Source organism: Vulpes lagopus, chromosome 18, assembly GCF_018345385.1.
Source record: "Vulpes lagopus strain Blue_001 chromosome 18, ASM1834538v1, whole genome shotgun sequence".
Lineage (NCBI taxonomy): Eukaryota > Metazoa > Chordata > Mammalia > Carnivora > Canidae > Vulpes > Vulpes lagopus.
Window position 1 is genome coordinate 38,341,303 of NC_054841.1, and position 20,336 is coordinate 38,361,638.

General features: G+C 39.9%; 1 protein-coding gene across 1 annotated transcript in view; it reads left to right on the forward strand.

Moving 5' to 3' along the window:
• Positions 1-19,984, forward strand: part of SPTLC3 (serine palmitoyltransferase long chain base subunit 3) — a 148,572-nt gene extending 128,588 nt beyond the window's left edge. The window contains exons 10-12 of the mRNA XM_041733174.1: positions 6,408-6,543; positions 11,638-11,767; positions 16,059-19,984. Coding sequence (XP_041589108.1) covers positions 6,408-6,543; positions 11,638-11,767; positions 16,059-16,172 — 380 coding nt within the window. The 3' untranslated portion in view covers positions 16,173-19,984. The remainder of the gene's footprint in view (positions 1-6,407; positions 6,544-11,637; positions 11,768-16,058) is intronic.
• Positions 19,985-20,336: the final 352 nt, after the last annotated feature.

The following is a 20,336-nucleotide window of genomic DNA, read 5'->3' on the forward strand; positions in this document are numbered from 1 at the left end:
TAGCTGATGATCCAGTTACTTGGGTTAATCAAGGCAAAGGGGACAGACGGGGCCAATTAAGTAGCTGGGCAACCCAGTGATAGATGAGTCATTATGAGCAAGCGCAAAGATAATGCCATTGGGAAAAGCAATTTAAGTCACTCATGCACTTCCAGGCCAGGAAATCCTTCTAGTCTTTGAGGGGGATCATTTAGGAATCATCAGACCCAGCCTGATGAAGTCATCTATTCATTGTGTAGTTAACGATCAACAAAAGAGCTAAACATACAAGGCGACAGGCCATATGGAATACATTTTGGTGGCTGGGATGTATATCTGTGCCTTCATTTGAATCACCTTCTTAAAACAAGTCTTACTTCAGCCCCTCTTTTTCTTTCCCTTCTTCTTCCACCATCTCCCCCTACTCCTTATGTTCTCACCTTCTTAAACGTGCAGTTTTGATGTATAGATGAATTTTTTAAAGTGAAGAGGTAAAGGATCTATACCCTAAAAACTACAGAATACTTCTGAAAGAAATTGAGGAAGACACAAAGATATGGAAAAATGTTCCATGCTCATGGATTGAAAGAATTAACATTGTGAAAATGTCTACCCAGGGAAATTTACACGTTCAATGCAATCCCTATCAAAATACCATGGACTCTCTTCAGAAAGTTGGAACAAATCATCTTAAAATTTGTGTGGAATCAGAAAAGACCCCGAATAGACAGGGGAATATGGAAAAAGAAAACCATAGCTGGGGGCATCACAATGCCGGATTTCAGGTTGTACTACAAAGCTGTGATCATCAAGACAGTGTGGTACTGGCACAAAAACAGACACATAGATCAATGGAACAGAATAGAGAACCCAGAAATGGGCCCTCAACTCTATGGTCAACTAATATTCGACAAAGCAGGAAAGACTATCCACTGGAAAAAGGACAGTCTCTTCAATAAATGGTGCTGGGAAAATCGGACATCCGCATGCAGAAGAATGAAACTAGACCATTCTCTTACACCATACACAAAGATAAACTCAAAGTGGATGAAAGATCTAAATGCGAGACAAGAATCCATCAAAATCCTAGAGGGGAACACAGGCAACACCCTTTTTGAACTTGGCCACAGCAACTTCTTGCAAGATACATCCATGAAGGCAAGAGAAACAAAAGCAAAAATGAATTATTGGGACTTTATCAAGATACAAAGCTTCTGCACAGCAAAAGAAACAGTCCACACAACTAAAAGACAACCAACAGAATGGGAGAAGATATTTGCAAATGACCTATCAGATAAAGGGCTAGTTTCCAAGATCTATAAAGAACTTATTAAACTCAACAGCAAAGAAACAAACAATCCAATCATGAAATGGGCAAAAGACATGAACAGAAATCTCACAGAGGAAGACCTAGACATGGCCAACAAGCACATGAGAAAATGCTCCGCATCACTGACCATCAGGGAAATACAAATGAAAACCACAATGAGATCCCACCTCACACCAGTGAGAATGGGGAAAATTAACAAGGCAGGAAACCACAAATGTTGGAGAGGATGCGGAGAAGGGGGAACCCTCTTGCACTGTTGGTGGGAATGTGAACTGGTGCAGCCACTCAGGAAAAGTGTGTGGGGGTTCCTCAAAGAGTTAAAAATAGATCTGCCCTATGACCCAGCAATTGCACTGCTGGGGATTTACCCCAAAGATACAAGTGCAGTCAAAAGCCAAGACACCTGCACCCCGATGTTTCTATCAGCAATGGCCACAATAGCCAAACTGTGGAAGGAGCCTTGGTGTCCGTTGAAAGATGAATGGATACAGAAGATGTGGTCTATGTATACAATGGAATATTACTCAGCCATTAGAAATGACGAATACCCACCATTTGCTTTGACATGGATGGAACTGAAGGGTATTATGCTGAGTGAAGTAAGTCAATCGGAGAAGGACAATCAGTATATGGCTTCACTCATACGGGGAATATAAAAAATAGTGAAAGGGATTATAGGGGAAAGGAGAGAAAATGAGTGGGAAAAATCAGAGAGGGTGACAAAACATGAGAGACACCTAACTCTGGGAAATGAACAAGGGGTAGTGGAAGGGAAGGTGGGCAGGGGTATGGGGTGACTGGATGATGGGCACTGAGGGGGGGACTTGACTGAATGAGCACTGGGTGTTTGTTATACTATATGTTGGCAAATAGAACTCCAATAAAAAAATACACATATAAAAATTAAATTAAATTTTAAAAAGGAAAAAAATAAAGCGAAGACAAATATTCTCCTCCTCATTTCTAGTTCTGTCCCACAAATAGGTTGCTTTCTGTACACATACAAGTTTCCAACACTTCAGCATGTTACAAAACAATTCAATTTTAAGCACCAAGGAGGATTTGTCTATGCAGCAAAATTTATACAAATAGTTCTCTGCCTTTCCTTCTCTCTTACTTGTATCCTTGTTGCAGATCTCGAATTTTAGGGTTGAGGGCTTATCTTTTCTTTTTTGAAGGAGGTGGATGGGAAAATAAAAGCATATATGAATTAAAGTAAACCATACTTCCACCTATGTTTCTGTAAAACCAAAGTCCCAACCAGGGACCCTAAAGTAAAGGTTATCAATGACTTCCCGACATATTGATAAATTCAGCAAACCACTATTTCATTGCTTGACTTGTCTTCTCCCTCCCTGATTTCTCTGTCTCCCTTTTAAGTTCATTTTCTTCCCAAGTACCAAATTTTGGATTCTTCAATCCCTATCCTCCTTCTTTTTTTTTTTTTTTTAATAATTTACCCATTGGTCCAGTCTTCATCTTGCTCCACACTTAACCACATCTTACCTGGTTCTTAATCACTCTTTTCTTCTACAGACCACTGGATCATTGCACCTGTTTCCTGTACCTGAAATGCACCCCTCTAATTTTTTACCTGTTAACATCTATCTACCCTTCAATCTCAGGGCACTCATCATGTGTTGACTTCCTCAGATTTGGTCCAATCTATCTAATATCAGTTCTCAGAACACTACATAACATTCTTCATAGCACTCATTAGAGTTGCAATTCACATCCATTTTTATATGTAATATGTCTTCCCACTAGACTATAAGCTCTTCCCTGTTTCCATTTATTCTCTTCCAATTGCTATTAACTACCCTTGTACTGCCTGCTTCTCTTCTTTGTGGTTTATCATCACTGCCACTGACCAGTGTCTTCCTCTGTCTCAGATTCTGAGAATAAACTTTTCTATGTCCCTCAATTTCTAATCTTCATACCAATTGTCGGTTCCCTCTAAATATTTCCCATTCACACTCTACCAGCAAAAGGATCTTATTGGTATAATTCATATTCATTATCTCTTTGGTGATAGACTATCTCATGGTTCTCTGGCCAATACCCAAATGGACTGGCCTTCAATCAAGGCTGTCATGCATCTCTTAGCTGGTGCCAGCATGGTGGAACTGAGAGGTCAGCTTTCCTGAAAAAGTAAAATAACCCAGATGCTTTCTCCATCACAGCCTGCTGGCAGAGCCAAAAAGGAGTCTTCCTAGAGAACTGAAGTTGTGTGAAGGGTAGGAACAGAAAACAGGGACAACTGGATCATTCAACACCCTCCTTGTTGGTTGGTGTTCCACTCAGCTAAATTTCCATTCGTTTGCACATATTGTTAGCACATTTAAGAGGTCATAGAAATCAAGTAGATTTGGGCCTGGTAAGCAAAGAAAACCCTCAAAGGAAGATCTGAAGTGTTTTGGGAGCAGTAGATCTTAGTGAAAAATGTCAGGTGATTAGATAAAGAATATGCCCTTGAGGAGCTGTCTGCTTCTGGTTCACTCTTCTCAGGAGTAGCCCTTCTGGCTCCCCACCCCAAATGAAGAGAGTTCATCAGTCCTCCCTGTGGTAGGCTTCAGACTCTAGTTCTTGATGTCCTACCCTTTTTCTCACAACATGAGGCTGTTGAAAGCTTGCTCAGTGCTCAACTTCTGAACTGCCTCTACTAGAAAAACTTGGTAAAACAATGATCCTAACAACTGGAAGAGATACACTTTTTTTTTTTTTGAGCTTGTAGTGAAGTATTGGCTATCATCTATTATCTGGATGGACATCATCCATTGCTAATCTTGGGCATAATGTAGAGATAACAGCACAGATTCTAGAACCTGATTACCCGAGTTCAAATTCTGGCTCTGCTACCTACCAACTATGTGAACTTGGGTGAGTTACTTGGCTTCTCTTCATGTGTAACACGAGATTATAGCATTTAGTTAAATACAATTGTTGTGAGGACTAAATAAATTATTAAATTTCAAGTGCTTATAACAGTGGTGACATTACGTATTTGTGGGCTATAAGTATTATTGTTGTTGATATTATTGTCCTTTAGAGGTAACCTCATCCAATAGGTGGCCACTTGAATTACTCAAACATATTTGGTTATAGGTTGTATTAATTCAACTCAAAACAGCTTAAGAAAAAGAAATGTATGGCAAATCGAACTCCAATAAAAAAAATATATACAAAATAAATAAACAAACAAACTCTTGGGACTTCATCAAAAAAAAAAAAGAAAAGAAAAAGAAATGTATTGGTTCATACAACAGACAGTCCAAAGGATAGACTCACTTAGGCATGGCTAGGCCTAAGGGTTCCAGTGATGCCATCAGGATTCTTATTGTCTTGTACCTTGGTTTTGAGTCAATATCATTCTCAAGCATGTTTCTTCCATATGATGACAAACATGTAGCTTAAGGATGACTTCATTCATGTACTTCTTCTTCAGCAGATCTGAAAGATTCTGATAGGCCCAGGTTGTATTTTGTCATGAACCAATAATCAGGAGAATGGAGTATCTCAATTGGCCAGACTTTGGTCCACAATACCCTTAGAGCAAAGAGGAAAGTGAAGGCCAATTCTACCTGAACATGATGGCCCCTCGGAAGGAAGGATGTTGAGCACGAAATGCCCACTGCTCAACTCTCGGTCAGGACACAGTCTGAGGCCATTTTCTCCTGGAAGGAACTGGAGACTATGATTGACATATTTACTGACATTTTAGCCCATTTTCCATCTGTAGATCCAGGAGGGATGTTCGGAATATTGAAAAACTGGTCAAGCAAGAGCTCTGATCAGTTTGAAGGGACCCCTGGCCAATCATAATGGAGGTCAGCTGCAACAGCTGTTCCTGTTCAACAGGTACTTTGTATCAAATGCAAATGTTGGACTGATTTCTAGAGGACTCAAACATCCAATTCTGTTCAATTTTCTGTATCAAGCAGATCAATGTATCAAGCAATACACTCTGGTTTGGGCTGTTTGCTCTCTTGCCTCATTGGAGACAGCATTAGCATAGACAGATGTCTTCAGAACTTTTCCACTCTTTAATTCCCTTGGTCATCTCATATGTGTGACCCCTCCCCCCTCCCACCCCCAGGACACACATAGAAGACAGAGGCTAAGCTTTTGAGCTGAAGTACCAGTGACCTAGAAATGGACACACATACCTTCCTTGACCCCCTGTTTGGAGCCCACACTGTCATTTTTTATCCTTGGGGAAAACAGGCCTCCTTCTTCCCTTCCCTCTACTCCTTTACGTCTATTTCTCTATCACTACCAAATGCCTCACGAAAGAGTTCTGGTTTCAGCTGGACCTTTTTGTTTTGTTTTGGTTTTAAATACTTATTTATTTATTCACAAGAGACACACAGAGAGAGGCAGAGACATAAGCAGAGGAAGAAGCAGGCTCCCTGTGGGGAGCCCAATGTGGGGTTCAATTCCAGGACCCCAGGATCATGCCCTAAGGTTCAGGCAGACGTTCAACCACTGAGCCACTCAGGCATCCCTGACTTATCTTTTTTGAGGGATGTGCTACCCCTTCACGTTCAGGTTAGGTGAAGTACCCTTTGATTAGAGATTTGGGTGAGAAGCAACTTAATGGGCCAGCTTAGCTGGGCTAAAAAGCCTCTACCAACAACAGGGTCGTGTGTGTGTGTGTGTGTGTGTGTGTGTGTGTGTGTGTGTGACTTCTTGTCAAGTCACGAGTCCCTTCCCCTGAGTTAATGTCTTCAAAGCACTTAGCACAGAATCCATATACAGTAGCTACCTAGTAAATGATAGCTCATCTCCTTCCTTCTTGCTAGACACACCCTCTGACCCTCTAGCTCCCTACCCAGGCTAGCCTGCATTTAGTTGCTTGCTAGCAGTACCTACCAGCACCCACTCCTCCCACCAGTCCTGTCTTCCAGACTCAGGACAGCTCTTCGGCATCAGTGCCCGCACCTCCTCACCAAGAGACATCTACCCACCCTATTTTGACCCCCTCCCAGCTAATGATGCAGGCCTACAGAAAAACTTAGGAATGCTTGCCAAGTCCATCTGACCTTTGCTTCTCTCTTCCTTGTGAGAATTGATGGATTTCATGCCTGTCTCCTTTTAGGGTTGCAGAGAGTACGGCAGCTGGCAAAAAACACGAGATACTTCAGACAGAGACTGAATGAAATGGGATTCATTATCTATGGCAATGAGGAATCTCCCGTTATTCCCCTGCTTCTTTACATGCCTGCTAAAGTAGCGTAAGTATTCAACGACTTCAGAATAACACTGAAGCCCCAAGGTGATCTGACCAAGACAGTGCTCCTGTCTCTAAGAGGCTCAGCATAGGCATTGCTTGGAATGGAGTGCCAAGTTCAGAATTCACTTGTACAGCTTCTTGGAAGCCACCTGTCAGCCCAACAGCAAGGCCTTTCCATAGGTCTCCTAAGAAGGGAATCAAGTGTACTCTACTTTCAAGCCCTGTGAATCTGGGTCTCACCCCCTAGGCCTCAACTGTAAATTAAGGATAATCCTGTGCCCTCCTTCTGCCCCCGTCTTTTTCAGGGGCAACTTCTGGAGACCATCTCTCCCAACATTTGAAAACAATATTACCAGGCTCCATGCTCTCTCAACTAACCTTTCATGACCATCCTCAGAAGGAGGCAGCCTTATTTCACATGTGGGGGAAACTGAGGCTGAGGACAGTTAAATAGTTTGGCCAAAGTCATACAAGTTGAGTAGTAATAAAATCAAGAGAACATCAAGAGGCAAATCCAAACTTAGGCTCATGCCCTTAACACCAAATTTTAATGCCTCGCCTGTTAACCCATGTGGAGTTGTTTCCCACTGACTGTAATTCTGAAATTGAGCATGAGAACAACTGCATAAGGAGAAAAAATGACTTTTTCTCAATATGGCATAGACAATTTTATCCATGAGCCATTCTCCACACTGCCACAGACTAACTACCTCTATTATTAAAAGGAAGTTAATTAAAGTCCTTTCTAAATATAAAATGTTTATTTGGGTGTCTGACCATGTGCATGGTGGAAAGTAATAGTCAACATATATTTATGAGATTCTGAAGGTCCTGACTCTCCTGCAACATAACCCCATTGTTGGAAATTTCTGCTTGACTCTCTAACAGTCTGAATAGATTGGTAGAGCATTTTAAGTATAAAGAAGAGGTTCGGGGGCTATCATTTGAGAACTCATGGTGGATAGGACTGAGTTATGAGTTCCCAAAAGATTAATTCTTCAGTGTACATTCTTGTATCATTTCACCATAGCAATACAGCAAGCAGTTAAAACACACACATGAGTTCTTTAGCATGTACACCGTTACCACCAATGAGCCCTTTGCTCACAGATCTGGATCAGGCTAACAAGGCATGGAATGAGTGATCAAGAGGAGAGTGTGCTACAGAAATGTCACATGGGATACTGCTTGGTACTTAAGGCAGGGAGCAATGGCAACAGTGATTCAAAGTATCATACAATCCCAAACCCTTTACCATCTGATTTTGGAAAGTACAGAAGAAAACCTACATTTATTCAGAATGGCTGGCAAAATGGTATGTTCTGAAAGAAAGATTTCACACTTAGCCCATTTCTATCTAGTATTTTACCATTAGCTCAAATGAAGACACCAAAAATAAATTTATTTTATTTTTGAGAGCCTAAAGTGCTCAATGCTGGAGGGTGGCAGTAGGGAGCATGCCAGATAGTTCTGACTTTGATGGTGGGGGCTGGAAGTAGAATATTACCAGGAATCCATGTCATGAGAAGAGTCCATGAAGAGTAAAAACAAATGCATTTAAGTTTAAGAATTCAACTTTGCAATAACAGAAAGAGAAAGGGAGTACTGCTCCTTTATATTCCAGGAGTCCTAAATGGACAACAGCTAATGTAAAAAATAAAATCAGAGGGTGTTATGTATAAAAACTGTGCTCCCTGGTGTAGTGAAGAGTTTAGAATGAGGAAAAATTTGACTCTGCCCCCTGCTAGCTAGAGGATCTTGAACAAAGTTGCCCAACCTTCTGATGCCCCAGTTTTCTCATTTTTAAAACAGGATGTAATAGTACCTATTTCATAATTGTTTCAATTAAACATGAAAAAGTCTATCAGCATTTATGTTGTCTCTTAAATAGGAGCTATTAGGTGGGAGCTGTTCTTATTAGTAGTTCATTGTTAATATATATAAAGCACTTAATATAGTACTTGGTGTACTATCAGCACTTAATCAGTGGTAGTTATTATTACTACTACTAGTACTTCTACTAGTATAATGATTATTAGTATTAGTTTCAACTGAGTGCAAGACTGAGTCACCATGGTTGCATGGCTCTCCAAAATAATTATTGCAATCTTTGGTTGCATTAATAAAAATAGAACTTTTGGGAAAATAATAGGTGGAGACCCTGCTATCGTGTGAATCAAATATGCCATGTTGGACATGGGATGATATGTCAAACTATCTAGTACCTTCCAGTGAAGATGTTATTTACGGAGGAGTTAATGTGGCTGAATGCTGATTATATGCCAAGACTATTAGACACAGTGATCACCTATCAAGGGTGGACTCTTGGCCCTTGTTTATGAACAAGGACACCAAGACCCATAAAATTTAAACTACTTTCTAAGGATCACTCAAGTTGTAAGCAGTAGGGCCCAGAATTCAAAGCCAGCTCCATTTGCCTCCTAAACCAGGGCTCTTTTCAGTGCATTGCACGGCTTCTGAAGCTTTAGTCCACAGGGGGAAAAATGCACATCTCATTAAAGCAACACAGAGTATAAGTTTAACTCTCAATGGTGAATTGAAAGACATCAATCACTGCAAATGGAAAAAAAAAACAAAACAAAACACTAATTGTTTGAGTTGCCTAAGGAAATTTAGAATAGGTTAGTTACAAAAGGTAATGTCATCTACAGTTGGCAGGAGTTGCTGCCAAGAGCTTCCCTGCTGCCTGGCCTTGTTTTTGTCTCAGATATTTCTTCAACGGAAAGCTTATATGGAGAAAAGCTTTTGAGACAAGGAATTAATCATATAAGCCAGTGGATGAGCATATCTTTCATTTGCTCATTTTCAACCCTTTGATTTTATTAAAGCACTATGATTTCTCCACATGTCCACCCACTGCAGATGAAAATATCGTTTCCACCCAGATATCCTTTTGAGCAAAGTTTCACTGCAACTCTATGCTGGAATGTTCCGTGACATTCAGTATAATGTGATTTCACCCATAAAACATTCACTTACATAATCAAGGATATATTGCATTTACTATCTGGTGCAGAGTTTACATTTTCCTTCCATGGACCTTGTCATACACTTGCAGGATGGTAGGATACAGGATGCAGTGATGCTGCACATAATGCAGTGATAATGTTTTATTATTATTATTATCCACATAGCCTAGTTTCTTTCAGCTCACACTGGCTCTAATTTGTTTTGGGGAGTACAAACCCAGAGGCTCATTATATAAAATAAATGTTCAGGGCAATCAGACACATTAACTAAAGGAGGCCAGGTTTAGTAGTGTAAATTTTAAGCCCCAAAGTGCTCCAAGGAGGCCTCAGATTAGCCTAATGAATCAACAGTCATATATTTTGCTCTACATTCTCTGGCAAAACTCGCTTCCTCTGGTACAAAGAGAAACATGCAGACAGTGAAAATGGTCTTTGGGGAGTCCCGAAAACTAGCCTGAGATCATGGGTCAGGTGGTTTGTATTCTAGCAATAAAAGGACTTGCCTTGTTTCTCAGATAATTATGGGCTCTCATCCTGTGTAGTTCCATGGGCAGCCTTCCATAGGGTGAACAAGAAAGAGAAAGAACAGCCTCTGCTTTTCAAGCTCTCTCAGAAAGCTTCAATCTCCTTGTTAATCTTCCCAGTCCAAATCAAAGGCGAATCTTGCCTTGCTTGGGCCACGGGGCCAGAGAGGCTGTGTGTTCAGTAGATCTTGCAATCTCCATCACTTCATTTGATAACATGCATTCTGCATGAGGCAACCAAAAAGGCAGACAGCTCCATTGCAAGAGGAATGAATAAATGACCAGGCTAGCTCTCTATGTCTGATTCAAGAATTCTTCCTGAGTTATGACTGGAAGTTGCCGTGGTGCTGCCAGCTTCCAGCCTAAAAAAGGACACCAGAAACCTCTTAATGCTAAAAACAAATCTGAGGCATTTACCTTGCTTGTGGGCAGAGACATTTAGTAATTAAGGTTTCCTGCAGAGAGCAACAGAGCACAGAGTGGGGAAAGATTCACTTAGGGGCATTTTTTACATTGGCGCTTAGCACAAAAAAATCTACAGATATTGAGAGTTCAATATTCTAGAGTCATTACTGAAATTAGCTCTGAAAAAAAGGGTCTAGAAGCAATGAAGGAGAAGAAATCACAGCTGAGAAAGGTTACACCCTATTTCAGAAAGCTACCGACAAGCCTCTCTCTGTGTACACATTTCTTTTTTTTATATATTTTATTTATTCATGAGAGAGAGAGAGAGAGAGAGAGAGAGAGAGAGGGAGGCAGAGACACAAGCAGAGGGAGAAGCAAGCTCCATGCAGGGAGACTGACGTGGGACTTGATCCCGGGTCTCCAGGATCAGCCCCCAGGCCAAAGGCACTGGGGCACTAAACCTCTGAGCCACCGGGGCTGCCCTGTGTACACATTTCTTTCCCCATGTCCCTCTTGCCCCATTTCCCCTTCAACTCAATCAATGGGTTTAATATCCTTGAATATACATGGGTGTATTCATTCACACAATAAAAAAATGAGGAGACCCTTGCTATATTTCCATCTCTGGTTTAATGGGGAAAAAAAATCTTTGGCTCCAGAGTGAGAATATAGCTTGGGATTAGCTCCTGCAGACTCTCAGATCCTGGTTCTCAAATTATAGTCACTAAGTATAGGCTTCTTGAAATTTCCCTACTCTATTATTGGTATTAAATTTTTAAAACATACAAGTTTGCACTTAATATAGGTTGTTTCTTTATGTAATTGCATTGTGTTAGCTGTTGGGTTTTTGTTTCTAGGAATCCTGCAAACAAAGGACTTTACATCAACGCCAACTTGTTAAACCAGGTTCATGTACATCAGCATTTTCTGCTCAATGTCAAAGACTCAATACTCACAATGCTCTAAAGAATGTGCCAGGTCCCATAATATACACACTTAGCTATGGGTGCCATCAAGGAACTGCCCCATTTTCTTGTCAATTGTATGTAAGAGAAGTTTAGTAATTTCAGTCATCTTCTACTTATTGTTATAAGAAATGTCAATTAGCCATATTCCTTTTCTTGCCACATGATTTTGTCATCTCTCAGCTAACCTTCTCTTTTACCTTTCCCATAGGGCGTTTGCAAGGCATCTGTTAAATAGAAAAATCGGGGTGGTGGTTGTTGGATTTCCAGCTACTCCCCTCGCAGAAGCTCGGGCTCGGTTTTGTATTTCAGCAGCACATACGCGGGAGATGCTAGACACAGTGAGTACACCACAGGCCAACAGAATCACCAGTACTGGTACCTTGCATTGGGAGCACGTTCTTTTATTGAGCTAGCTTAAGTTTCCCTGGGTTTCTCTTAGTGTTTTAGAAAACCAAGACTAATAAAACTCACTGCTAAAAAACAAGGGTATGCCAACAATGCCCAACAATGTGATCAACTCAGCGAATAGAAAAAGAAAATGAGTTCAGTGAAGATTTGACTCAAGGCAGTGTTTTGGTTTCATAAAAAAGACTGACTGAGTAGCCATATGTTGTACTAGTTACTTGTTCCTAAATGCAAAAGCTAATCTGACGTGCTATTTCAGCACTGACTGCCTGCAACCTGACACTTCTCATAGCCGCCACGTCCATCATAATAAAATATGACCCAACTAAGCAACATGTTGGCAAAGCAATAACAAAGATAGGTCCAGACCTACATGGGGTATAAATGATTTAAAAACAGCATTTCATTGTCCTTTGGTTTTGATCTTTATGTGAATGAGTGATAGCAGAAAACTAAGCTATCTCAATCAGTTTGGGGTTGATGGAACTGTCTTTAGTGACAAAGCAATTTAGCAAACCCACTGAGTGTCTACTACGTGCAAAACCCTAGGGCAAAAACTCTAAGAGGAGATACTAATAAATAAGCAACTAGTTATAATACCAGGCAGAATAAATTCATCTTGGAAAAGAAATATAGACAACTGTGGAACATGAAGGTGGGAATTATACATGAAATTATATGAACTCATTCACTATATATGAATGAGTTATTATATATGAAGATGGAAATGAATTATGTGTATATGTATAATATACATGCACATATAACAATTCATAATATGTATGAATATGGATATTATATATGTATGTATATATATTTCATAGGAGAGGTGACTTTTGAGTTGGGCTTATTTGAATAAAAGTTGTGGAACATCATCCAAGGTTTCCAACCAAGGGAGTGATATAATCACATCACTACAAAATAAATGTGACAAATGGATTAGAAAGGGAAAAGGCAAGAAGGGACCTAAAATGGAGCTGTTTGAACAAAACAAGAGATGTCAATGGCAGTGGAAACAAAAGTAATGGATCTATTAACAGACATTATAAATGCATAGAGTTGGCAAATGGTTGGATGCAGGGCATTTGTGGGAAGAGGGAATCAAAGACAATTCAAAGTCTCCAGACCTGGTGAATGGAAGGATGGTAAAGCTAAAGCAGCTGTATGAGATAAGGTAGACAATAAAGAACAGCCAATCATCACTTGGCCTGCGGGAACAAAATGAGCTCAATTATAGACAGATTGATATTATACATCTATGGGCCATCTGTGGAAAAGAAAATCAGACTCTAAAGCTTAGAAAAGTATGCAGTGCTGGAGCTTCTGTAGTTTAGGGAACTGAGAGATCATTTTAGCTAAAGGAGAAGATATAATTTCCAAATGCAAGTGAACAGGCCAAGGGCAGATTCCTACAGACTGCCTACATCCCAGGCTAGACATAGGAATCATAGGCGAGGAACTAGACCTTGATGGGGCTGGAACAGTCTGAAAAGACATGAATTAGGGTACTGTTAAACACAGTAAAAAGGAAAAAGTTTCAAGGAGGGGAAGAATCCAAACGTCTCCAAGAAACTACAGCAGCTTTAAGTGGGATAAGAGATGGGAAGAAACTTTTGTATTACACTTAGTAGAAGCTTGATGTTCCTCAGAGCAGACAGTTTGAGGAGAATGTAGGGAACAGGAATAAGAATACAAGGAATAAAAAAGTGAATACTTTGAGCTCAAATAAAAAATTACACACACACACACACACACACAGACACACACACACACACACACACACATAGTGTCTGTCTTTCTGCTTCACCACTACATTCTTAAGATTTAAACCAGTATCTACCTAAATAAATAAATAAATAAGTAAGTAAGTAAATAAATAAATAAATAAACAAACCAGTGTCCACTACCGAATGCATATTAATAGTTTCTTGCATGACACACTAATAATTGAGCTAACTCTAGGTTTTGAGATGCTGGGTGAACTTTGTTATTGTTCTTCATAGCTTTCTGTGTTGTTCAGGTTCTCCAAAAGGAGTATGTATTTCTGGTAATTATTTTTTTAACAAATTGTTTCTTTTAAATAGAAAATGTAGGCAAATATTTCAAGAGCTTTGACTGCAAAAGAAAGAAAAATAGATTTAGAAAAGCCCTTGAAAGACTTGAACATGTTTACACATTAAGGAAGGAAAATGGGAGAGGAAAGGACACGACCAGGGAGCATGCTCCCAGAGGTGATGGAGAGGCAGTGGGGGATTTGTATTTTTTGTAACCCCCAACAGCACTGAGATATTCATGAATACCCAGTTCTGGAGACATCAGACCTCATGGTTCTCTTCGCAAGTTCTTAACTCCTATGGAATACCTAGTTTAGAAGGAGCACTGGGACATCATCTCAACAGATGCCTCTAAACTTTTGAAATCAGTCACTTATATCAATAAAAAAAAAACTATGGGCAAACTCCTTAATCTACACATAAGAGAAAGTGAAAAATGACCCTTGAACAGTGAGCTAAAGGAGAAGTGAGCACTTGAGGTAGTGAGCACATAGAGGTAGCTAACTGAACATAACACTCATAGGAAATACATGTTAGACAGTCCCTTCTATGACCATGTTTGGTACAAGGCAGAGATGAGGCAACTCTACAAATACGAAGTGGCTTAGAATTTCCTTCTTCTAACACGAGTGATGACTACACCTTTACCAATGACCTCACTATAGTCATCCCATCTTCCACATAAGAATTCTACACATATATAAAAAAGAATTCTGTATATAGCTAATCACTGAACTTCACTTGTTCAAGACAGCATCAACCCAGACTGATCCCTGCTTCCTTAGAGTCATCCTGAGCACAAGTCCAAATGTGGTAAGAAGCCTTTCCCAACTCCCTCTTACTAAGATGGTTCTTCTCTAATACATGCTTCCAGCGGCCACAAGTAAAATAAACCTACCTTTGTTTGAGTACAGGTGTGCTCTGCGTAGTCTGATCAGTGGGCTTCAACATGAATCCATTTATAAGTTATATATGCATTGCCAATATCTTATGTACATTTTATGGCAGACTCAAAAATGGAAGTTAAAAAGATTGAGATTACAATGAATAGAAATCCTCTATTCTTCTTCCACACCTTCCGTCAATTGTCTCTCATATCCCCCAAGTATGCAGATGCCCACTCAGAGCTATTCCATCCCCACCTTCAGCAAAGAGCAATAGACACTATCCTAGTTTGACATCATTTTAAATATAACTTTTGTTGCTTTGTCCTAGTCCTTAGATTTGATGTGAAAATTTACGAAGTACACTGAAGTAAAAAGAATGTTTTAACTATCCATAATGCTACCAAACAGAAATCAATGACTCTTCCTATGTTGGTGGATATCTAACTTGTTGCCAGTTTGAAAGACTACCCAAAGAGGAGAGCCCATAAGCTCCACTTGTCATTCATTCCAGTGTTAAAAAAACATCGTCACCTTTTTCAAAGCATTAGATCCTAATATTGCCCTCCTTGTTTTACCGGTCAAGACAGGCCTAAAAAGATTAAAAAGGCATGCCCAGTACCATAAGATTAGTGATATACTAGAAATGAAAAGTACATTTTGTCTATTCTGGGTCTCAGTCTTGGACCCAGAATTTTCTTTGGAAAATTGGGGATACATTTATCTGCCTGAATTGAGAGAACTGAAACAGATGAGCTTTCGGTCCCCTTCGGTTTTAAGTCCTACGATTCCACGGAATATACAGATGAGTATTTAAAGCTGAAGATGAGGAAATATGGTAGAAAGGGAACGATATTAATCAGCTCCCACAATGTTCCCTTTTGCCCCTGGCCAGGTTGATTTGCTGTGTCATGAGGACATAAACCCAAATGTAATCTGCGGCCTTACCTCTCTCTTTCTTCCACAAAGTTATACATGTCATTAAACTTTAAAATAAAGTCTGAAAGGGTAAGCATGGATGGTTTTAACCCTCTCCTCACACCCTCCAAAATAAATTAAATATTCATAATGTGGGGTAGACTATGAAAAAGTATGAAATAAAATGAGTTAGCCTCTAACATTCCTCTAGGGCTGGTTTATAAGCCATACCTTAATGATTTGGATCTTTCTCCGTTTCTTTAAAATCAAGGAAGCTGGCAAAAGAAGATTGAATCTCAGTGAGGTTCTGGATCGCAGAGCCATTTAAGGGTTTAAAAAATAACTGATGGAGGGCAATCTCTTTGCAGGTTTTGGAAAACCTGGATGAAATGGGTGATCTCCTGCAACTGAAGTATTCCCGGCACAGGAAGTCCGCGCGCCCTGAACTCTACGATGAGACAAGCTTTGAACTGGACGATTAAGTTTCCTGGTCCTGAGTTGCACCTAAAGACTTTGCCAGAAAGACACCCCCCCCTTGCCTCAAAAGAAATATAAATGGATTTCTCCCCCCTTTCTATGCACAATTTTGGTTTCCACACCAGCTTAATTGAACTGAAGAAAATGTTGTGTTTTTAATGTCTCCAACTCGGGAGTGCAGAGACAAAAATATGGTTCCAGGTTTTAACTTTCTCCTCTCCCAAGTATGCTACTACAAATACACACACACACACACATACACACACACACACACTCCCTAGAACATTTTTAATGGCAGCGAGCCCATGCTTTAGCTGCTACTGTGCAGATTCTTTGGTCCAGACTCTTTCAGGCATTCCAACCAAATGAGAGGGTTTGGGTTTTTAATTCAGTAAATCTCACTATATTTTTACTTATTTCACCTGCAGATGTGAGCAAGGGTCATGGGCAGTAGCCGACCTCCTTGTTTCCCCGTAAGTGCCCCAGCTACAACTCATCCATATCACTGGGAGCTCCAGGCAGGAGGGTAAAGAAATGTTGCTTCTACCATTTGCCGCGTTTGGACTTTATCCAAGGCTGAGTGTCAAAGCCATAGTTAATGTTTGGAGAAAGAGAGTAGGACTGGCCAGCAGGGACTAGAGATATCTTTGAAGGAAACTTTCCTTTTCCTCTTGCTGGTATCCTACAGTTTTACAGCTGAGCTCTTGAGGTTTGAAAATTCAAGACTTTTGTTTCTAAGGAAAGGGGCAGAAAGCAAACACAAGCCAATTTTAGGCCTAGACTAAAACTGTAATGTTACAACAACTGGAAGGTTTTTGGTGCCATGTGGAGTGAATGTTTCACTTGCACACATAACCCTTATTCCTCTAAGGAATGACTTGTCATTTTCCTATTAAATTTTTAGTAAATGGTGAGATTCAATTTCCTTTAGAGTTGACTCTCCAGACTATACTTGAATGTATTGATTAAAAACCGACATTAAAAAGCAAATTCTATTCAACTTTTTCAAGACTGACACCCCTGTTCAAGCCTATTAAATAGTTCTCACTGTCTGCTGGCACATGCAATCCAACTCTGGTGTAAAGTGGGCTTGTACACTATTGGGCAACGAACTGTAATTTACTTGAGTTGTCTCTCTTTCTGCCTCTGCTCTGTCTGTCTCTCTCTTTCTAAATGTGAACACAAACTTAAATGGAATAATACCTCTTTGCTAATTGGATCTAGTTGATATGGAAAAAGCCAGTGGAAAACCTTATCTTTAACAAGCTCCCAGATGGTTCCCAGATTTGGAAACTCTAAAGAGCAGTGGTGACCTTTTAGCAAAGCTTCTGTAATAGTTCGAATGAGTTACAGAACATTCCACTCCATCAAATGACAGTATAAACAAATCACTTCAAGAGAGGTTTGACTCATGACACAGATGGACCCAAGCTCTCGTGCTGTGTACTGAGATAGAAACCCAGGCCAGAACACCAGTGTTGAAGAGAGCAATATGCCCTGGTGCTCATGACTGATTAAAGGATAAAAGTGATCAATGTGGAAAGCTTTTTATGGGGAAAGTATAACCCCTACCAGGTATATCAGCTTAAAAGTGGATCACAATGATGAAGTTTCTCACAAACATTTGTAAGGATCACTATCAGCAGAAGAGGAGAGGAAGTGAATTCTGACAATGCAGTTGCCCCATCCAGTCACTAGTTGTGATAACTAAATTCCAACTCTCCCCAATGATTTGGTGCACCATTACCGATGCAAAGAAAATATACGTGGTATACGTGTCCCCCCAAAAAGTTTTCCTCTTGAAAATGTGCATTTAAATGAAATTAATTCTAGTCAATTGTCCAAAATGTGTAAATGTCTTCAGTTCTATAAAAGGAACAGTAGACAAAGAGGGCAGTGGAACATCTGAGCTTTACTGAGGTACAGCAAGCAATTAACATCCCCTTCCATTCTAGATGTCCATCATCTTCATACACACCCCTTCACACCCACCCTTTGAGTTTTAAGCCTTTAGAGGCGTGTCTTTGTAAGCAGGAATATTCATCTATCACATGACTTTTATGGAGGATCTTGAGTCTGACTCATGATAAGACAATAATTATTTATCTACATGGCCTAGGGAACAAGGGGGACATTACTCCTGCTTCATCAAGATCCCAGAGTCCTGGGACAATTTATTACATTCCCAGGTACAAAAGAAAAAAAAAAACTACCTCTGTCAGAGGGTTTACACTGAATACACTTATGAGAACAACTATAAACCAAATACAATGCTTCCTGAGAACATTAGGAAGGACCCAGATCCCACAGGGATGGTAATATAAGAGTATATGTCATATGTAGAATGTGGTTGGTTAAGAAGGTGATTATGAGAATTTTTAATTTTTATAAGAAAACATCTGCTAGGTTAATAAAACCACAATTTCAAATCGGTAGGGATTATTGAATCTCAAGAACTATACCACAGCCAAAATGTCCCTTTGGCCGGTTTGGTTAAGAACGAGAATTTTCTAACCAAGCTCTGTTATGTACCCCAAACATCCCAAATGCATGTGTGTGTGTGCACAAATGCATGTGTGTGTGTGCGTAACTCATTCGAACTATTACACACACACACACACACACACACACACACTTTTCCCTTCCTTTACAGAGCAAGCAAGAGTATAAAGATACAGAGGTGAGAATCTGGCTCTGGTGAGAATCTGGTTGATAAATAGATGGAAGGTGTTCTAAAAGTGGTATTCATAGTGGGGATATTCGTAGGGGGGATACACTTGCTTAACGGGGAAATGGCATAGACACATTCCTAATCTTATTGTGGAACTGTGTTATTGTAGATGTTTGGCTACATTGCCTTTCAGCATGTTTTGGTTTGACAGACACCATGGGCTTCAGAATTCACTAGGAAGCTTATTAAAATGCAGATCGCTGGGCCCCCCACCAGACTTCCACATAATCAGAATAGCTGTAGTGCCCAGCAACTTATATTCAGCCAGCCTCCTCAGGAGCTTCTAACCCATGTCATAATTTGAGAACCATTGTTGGAGCTTTTGTTTGCATAGATCAGTTGTCCCTACTAACATAACAAACTTTGTCCTGATTCTCTGTTGACAAGGTGTTTATACTACTAAAGTTAAGTGAATTATTCCCATCTCTTCTCAATGGGACATTTTGTTCCCATTATCCAGGTACCTTCTCTTTCTACAAAGTTGGATATTAAGAATAATCTGCCTCTGATTATTTATTTACTCCAACAAAAGCTCTCAAATAGGGTAAAAGTTAACAATTCTTCACACATGTAATGTTCCTCTGTATTTTCTTCAGAGATAACCAGTATTATAAATGGCTTACTCTGACTTACAATTTTCAATGAGGAAAACTTAACTCTCTGTCATGTACTTGAATTTATGGCAATAATAACAACTATATTTTGAACTTACCTGGTAATTTCTTGGCTATTTTTCCTGATTTCTGTATGGACAACATATTTGAAATCTGTTTTCTCAGAACACCCTATGCAGCTGTGTAATTTTTGGAAATTAAAAGGCATCTGTATTTTAATTGCTTCTAAGCAATTATTATGGGACATTGTCTTGTAGTATTATGAGTGTGTGTGTGTGTGTGTGTGTGTGTGTGTGTGTTTCCATGAAACATTTAGTGACCAATTTCATTTCATTCTGCCTATGAAATATTATTTTCTTTAATGGACAAATCACCAAAATAGACAATAATAAAAAATAACTGATGGTTCTGTGTTTGGATTACCCTAAATAGAGACTCAGAGATTTGCATTTAAGAATTTCATTAGGGGGGGAGCCCCAGTGGCTCAGCGGTTTGGCAATGCCTTCAGCCTGGGGCGTGATCCTGGAGACCCGGGATCGAGTCCCACGTCGGGCTCCCTGCATGGAGCTTGCTTCTCCCTCTGCCTGTGTCTCTGCCTCTCTCTCTTTCTGTGTCTATCATGAATAAGTAAATAAAATCTTTAAAAAAAAAGAATTTCATAAGGGAAAATGGGCAAGGGTGGCTGGCGCTGGCTTGAACTATGTCATAAGAACCAATTGTGCTCATCTGTTCCCAACTCCTCCTTCTGTGACATCAGAAATTATCTTGGTAGCTTGAAATTATGTAGGGAGAGTATTTACATCATGGAATCGGCAAACACTACA